We start from the raw sequence: 6,000 nt of genomic DNA, 5'->3' as shown, positions 1-6,000 counted from the left end.
GAGCTGCTCATGAGGAAAAAGCTCCGATACAGTAATTTACAAGTCAAGATTAAATGATAAAACTGAGTAGGAGGAGGCAGGCAGAAATAGAACAGGCAGGTAGTATTAACACTGTGCGAATGCTCCTTAATAAGCGCCTGCGGATTATAGGAAATTATTACTTATGATAAATCACCCACTCGGAAAACTTAGCTAAATAAATTGTAAAGAACGAAGAGGATAACAGGGTTACAGCTCTTCCCGAGAAGCTGTGGTGGCTCTGAAAAGAGCCTTTGTTGGAATAACAAATCTTGAGAGGCACAACTTAGGCCCGCTCTCCGCGGATGCGGCGGGCCAGCTGGATGTCCTTGGGCATGATGGTGACGCGCTTGGCGTGGATGGCGCACAGGTTGGTGTCCTCGAACAGACCCACCAGGTAGGCCTCGCTGGCCTCCTGCAGCGCCATGACGGCCGAGCTCTGGAAGCGCAGGTCGGTCTTGAAGTCCTGCGCGATCTCGCGCACCAGGCGCTGGAACGGCAGCTTGCGGATCAGCAGCTCGGTCGACTTCTGGTAGCGCCGGATCTCGCGCAGCGCCACGGTGCCGGGCCGGTAGCGGTGGGGCTTCTTCACGCCGCCGGTGGCCGGGGCGCTCTTGCGGGCGGCCTTGGTGGCCAGCTGCTTGCGCGGGGCCTTGCCGCCGGTGGACTTGCGGGCGGTCTGCTTCGTACGGGCCATGGCGGAGAGGAGGGAGACACCGAGACGCCGAGCACACGGGGACTGGGGCACGCACGGAGCCCGCCGTCTTTATAGGGGCAGTCGTCCCCTCGGCGGGGCGGAGACGGAGACTTGAAACTCCCGCGCTGCCCGCTCATTGGCCGTGGCGTCACCGCGTCGGCACCGTCCATTGGCTCGGATCCGTCACGCCCCTGGCCCACCCCCACCCGCCCCCTTGTCCGGCCCTGCGCCCGGCCCACTTGCCAGCGTCCTGCGAGGGTGGAGCCACGTCTGTTAGCCACCCGCAGGGGGCGGGGTCCGGCTCTGCCCAGGGGAAGCTCGCGCGCCCCGCCCGAAGTCCCAGGGCAGAACTCAGTGTTTGTTCACTGCCTCCCAGGCCCAGCCCAGCCCCAGAGCCCCATGATCCCTAGAGCTGGCCGCGCCCAATCCTCGCGGGACACGTTCTCCTGCCTAGACTTTTGCCCTAGGACCCGGCGAGAGGGGCGGCCTGGCCTAGGCCGATTAGTCGAGTTCCGGTGCTGGGGAGAGGGAGCCTTCAGTCAGGAGGGTGGGCAGAGGGCAGGGTGCCGAGTGAGGGACAGTGTTGGGGGGCGTGGGTAGCAGGGGTAGGTGGCGCTAAATGCTTGGGACAGTCAGCGAGAACCCCGCTGAGGCAGGACACCGGAAGAGCCACTGCGCACTACCAGATGTGGGGCACGGGAAAGAGTGGGAAGAGCGGGGGACACGACACTCTTACTTCTAGGGCAGGGCCGGGGAAGGCCACCAAGACCCGACAACGTGATACAACTCTTTATCAGACTCTGTGGGTGGCTCTGAAAAGAGCCGTTTTGGGAGTTCGCGGGGGTATCCCGGGGACGCGGGCAGGCGTGGGCAACAGCCTCCTCACTTGCCCTTCGCCTTATGGTGGCTCTCGGTCTTCTTGGGCAGCAGCACGGCCTGGATGTTGGGCAGGACGCCGCCCTGCGCGATCGTCACTTTGCCCAGCAGCTTGTTGAGCTCCTCGTCGTTGCGGATGGCCAGCTGCAGGTGGCGCGGGATGATGCGGGTCTTCTTGTTGTCGCGGGCCGCGTTGCCCGCCAGCTCCAGGATCTCGGCCGTCAGGTACTCCAGCACCGCCGCCATGTACACCGGCGCGCCGGCGCCCACGCGCTCCGCGTAGTTGCCCTTGCGCAGCAGCCGGTGCACGCGCCCCACCGGGAACTGCAGCCCGGCGCGGGACGACCGCGACTTGGCCTTGGCGCGGGCCTTGCCTCCTTGCTTGCCGCGGCCAGACATCTCGAGACAGCAGACAGGCGGACGCTCGGAGCCACGAAACTGTACTTCCGCGCCGGCGCCTCACCCTTTTATAGACGGAGACCCGATCGTCCGCCCGACGCTCTCATTGGCTCACGCGCGTCCTCACGCCGCGGCCAATAGCAGCGCGGGGACAGAATCCTCTCATTTACATAAGCCCGGCTCCCTCGCCCCGGAGCCGCCTTGAAACTCGCGAATCACGACGCGCGTGCTCCGTGGCCTCATTTGCGTGCGGCCGTTGCTGTGACTCTCCTGGAGTCGTCAGGCCTGCTCGTGTCCTCTGATGGTCGGGAATTGGCTAAGTGAGCCCTGCCTCCAAGAATGGCTGAGTCAAGCACTACCTTAGTTATGTGAAGTTTTTCTTAGAAGAATGCTTGTAAACTTACTTTTGGATACCTAGGAATTAGCGGGTAATTCTGATATCCTCTTTTCCCTTCTACTTGAAACAATGTAAAACCTGCTTGTTACATATTAAGGTTTTGTCTCTAGGAGCCTCACTTTAAATTCGTTACATTTAAAGGTTATTTCCGTACAAGGGCAACAAAATGCTTAGTTTCTTAATCCAACCAAACCTGGGAGTGCTTTAGAGAGAAGACAAGTATAATCCACCGGGAGTTTACTTAAATTATTGGGTTTTTTGCAACTCAGATTTGCATGTAGGAATCGGAATAACTTAGAAATTAAACTTTATGCTCCTCTTTTGTTGATCATTTGTCCTAAGGTGGCTACTCAGAGACTTTATTTAGAATCAATGATAGATTCAATACTGAGTTGGAGCTTGTCTCTAGTAACAGATATATTGTTACATAGCATAGTTACATAGTTTTTATGTTTTACATTGTAACAGAATATTGTGAAGCTAGAGTTCTAAGTCTCGTGGAGGAATAAGTAAGAGTGTAGCCACTGGGATTTTGGGTTGAATCTTAGTAGGTAGTGGTTATTTGGATGAAGTACAGAGAAGCGTTTCAAATTAAGATGTTGAAGGTATATATCAAGCATTCTGATTAAATTGGATAGAATGATATTCATTTGCATATGTGGAATCAGATTTGAGAGACGGATCAAGGGTTCTGCAAAGAGCACAGAACCCTGTATTTATGGACTGACTGCAGAACATGGGAATAGTATCATATTACCTCAAAGTATGCTATTGATCCTTATGTATTTGTCTTGAAATATAATTTGGTATGTGCTATTCCTACAAAGCATGTTATAGCATTGATTTTTCTAATTCTATTTCTGCATTAGTACTTCGTGTCTCAGGAAGCACTTCCCCTTCCAAGGCACGCACACTTTTAAGGGTTGACCTTACTGATTTAAAAATTGTTCCAGCCCCCTTCAGAAGTCTGTATCAATTTTACCATTTCAAAATAGAACATACATGGATGGGACAGTGTAGATGCTATTTGGGGGAAAGAAGTCTTTTGGGATCAAAAAGATGAGGTTGTTCCTTTGTTGTGAACAAAGATAATTGGCAGTTGGTGCCCGTTTCTTTTCCTGTTGCTGTGATAAATATTATGATGAGGAAACTTAAGAGTTTATTTGGCCCATAGTTCCAGGTTACAGTCCATCATGGCAGGGAAGTCACAGCAGCAGGAGCATGAGAGAACTAGGCATTCAGAGTAAAGAGAAAAGAGCAGTGACTTAGTACATGCTGGTGCTCAGTTTCCTCTATATTTATTGTACAGTCAGAAATCCCCTGCCTTCTGCATGATGTTGTCCACAGTAGGGGGGTATTCCTAGGTCAATTATCAAAATTGGCCCATCTCTAGGATGATTCTAGGTCTCAATTTGGCAGCTGAGATGAACGATCACTGGAAGACACACTGAGAGAATCAGAACTGATCCTCTCTGAGGTCAGCTAACTTTGGGGTCTTGCTGTAACTTTAAACTCCCAATTAAGGTGGTTTGTCTGATATAGCTGTGCTTAGTTTGAACCTTGAAAGATGTCAAGAAATAACTTCCTGGAGTGAAAAAAAAAGTGTGAGCCTTTGAATTTATTATTTTGTACTTGTGAGTGCTTACCTATATGTATGTGCATCACAGTGCATACTTTCTGCCCATAGAGACCAGAAGAGTTGGATCTCTTGCAGATGTAGGCTTGTCAGCCAACTATGTAGCACTGGGAACTGAATGAACTCAAGATACCCTGCAAGAGCAGCAAGTGTTGTTAAACCCTGAGCTATCTCTCCAGTACTGAACTTTTGTATCGACTGATGTTACACAAGTCAAAATAGGTTGTTAAGAAAAAATAGAGGATTCCAAGTACACATTTGGGCCAAATCTGCAAATATGAAAACTCACCATTTGATCAGGGCCAAAGATTAGTATTTTCACAACAGAAAGGTTAGAATTTATAAATTTCAATAATTGTCTTATTAAGGGTTTCTATCCCTGCACAAACATCATGACCAGGAAGTAAGTTGGGGAGGAAAGAGTTTATTCAGCTTACACTTCCACCCTGCTATTCATCACCAAAGGAAGTTAGGACAGGAACTCACACAGGGTAGAAGTTTGGAGTCAGGAATAGATGCTGCTTACTTCCCTTGGCTTGGTCACCTTGCTTTCTTATAGAACCCAGGTCTACTAGCCCAGGGATAGTACTACCCACAAAGGCCCTCCCTGCTTGATCACTAATTAAGAAAATGCCTTACAGCTGGACCTCATGGAGGCATTTCCTCAAGGGAGGCTCCTTTCTCTGCAATAGCTCCATCTTGTGTCAAGTTGATACACAAACCCAGCCAGTACAATTATATTAGAATTTTTAGCACTTGCATTCTTAAGACTGCCACAGTAAGGTACCATGCTGTTTTCTCATATAGTCAGGCTAAGAGAACATGCTATGAGGTTTGACTTCTGTTCTGGCTGGTTTTGTGTGTCAACTTGACACAAGCTGGAGTCATCACAGAGAAAGAAGCTTCAGTTGAGGAACTGCCTCTCTGAGATACAACTGTAAGATGTTTTTCTCAAGTAGCAATTGCTGGGTAGCACCATCCCTGGGCTGGTAGTCCTGGGTTCTATAAAAATGCATAATTTTTATAGCAAGCCAATGAGTAAGCAGCACCTCTCCATGGCCTCTGGACCAGCTCCTTTCTCCAAGTTCCAGCTCTGTTTGAGTTCCAGTCCTGACTTTCTCCAATGAGCTAGAAATAAGTCAAATAAACCTTTTCCTCTCCAACTTGCTGTTGAGTCATGCTGTTTTTGTTGAAGCACCAGAAACCCTAACTAAGACAACTTCAATACATCTTTTGTGTGAAGACAGTTAAAGCCATAGCAGTAGTTGGTGGCTCTGGTAGCCTGTGCATAGTCTATTTTTTTTAAATCCATCAGTACATAAATGAGGAAGAGGACTTGTCTATTCAATTCTTGAGAGATTATCCTGGATTAACTTCTGAATAAGCCCTAAATATAATCATCAAAGTTATGGTCAGAGATAGCCAAAAAGATCTGAGTAATAGGCATGTGCACACAGTCCCAGAATCCTGCAGGAGGCGCTAATGCCACTGGAGGAATGAACTTGGTAATGAGATGTGAAGAGGCAGGCAAAGAGCAAGAGCTCCCTCCTTCCCTGTCCTTCAAATAGGCTGCTCTCAGGAGGTGTGGACGGATTTAACGTGGATCTTCCCACTTCAAATGATTTAATTAAGAAATTGCCTCAAGGTATTCAACAGCCCCTAAGGTTTTAACTAATTCCAGGTGTGGTCAAGTCGACAACCAAGAACAACCATCACAACATTTATTTCAAAACTACATTTGCTAAGTAGTTCTCTTTTCAAGAGTGTTTGCCTGGAAAACAAAACCAAAATCAGCCTACACACACACAAACCTACAGAGAAAAACTGTTTTAAAAAAAAAAAATAAAAATAAAAATAGTTACAATATAGGAGTTATATTAGGTAAAACATACTATGATGCAATGTTACATTTACTAAGTTACTGTTCAAAGCACACATTCACACGTTCTCCATACACTAAACACATCTAATGAAGGC

General features: G+C 48.8%; 2 protein-coding genes across 2 annotated transcripts; both read right to left on the bottom strand.

Moving 5' to 3' along the window:
* Nucleotides 1-229: 229 nt before the first annotated feature.
* LOC308420395 (histone H3.2) lies at nucleotides 230-825 on the bottom strand. The gene has a single exon (XM_080916401.1). The coding sequence runs from the start codon at nucleotides 713-715 to the stop codon at nucleotides 305-307; it is 411 nt and encodes a 136-aa protein (XP_080772527.1). The 5' UTR covers nucleotides 716-825; the 3' UTR covers nucleotides 230-304.
* Nucleotides 826-1,065: 240 nt separating this feature from the next.
* Nucleotides 1,066-2,087, bottom strand: LOC308419394 (histone H2A type 2-A). Its single transcript, XM_080915116.1, has one exon. It carries the CDS (start codon nucleotides 1,988-1,990, stop codon nucleotides 1,598-1,600), a length of 393 nt encoding a protein of 130 aa, XP_080771242.1. The 5' UTR covers nucleotides 1,991-2,087; the 3' UTR covers nucleotides 1,066-1,597.
* Nucleotides 2,088-6,000: the final 3,913 nt, after the last annotated feature.

Source organism: Micromys minutus (genome assembly GCF_963924665.1).
Source record: "Micromys minutus genome assembly, chromosome: 4".
In the NCBI taxonomy this organism is placed as follows: Eukaryota; Metazoa; Chordata; class Mammalia; order Rodentia; family Muridae; genus Micromys; species Micromys minutus.
The sequence above is the reverse complement of the archived record's forward strand: the minus strand, read 5'-3'. Positions and strand labels throughout refer to the sequence as shown.

Coding starts and splice junctions, on each gene's coding strand:
- LOC308420395 (XM_080916401.1), bottom strand. CDS start 715: ATGGCCCGTACGAAGCAGACCGCCCGCAAGTCCACCGGCGGCAAGGCC.
- LOC308419394 (XM_080915116.1), bottom strand. CDS start 1,990: ATGTCTGGCCGCGGCAAGCAAGGAGGCAAGGCCCGCGCCAAGGCCAAG.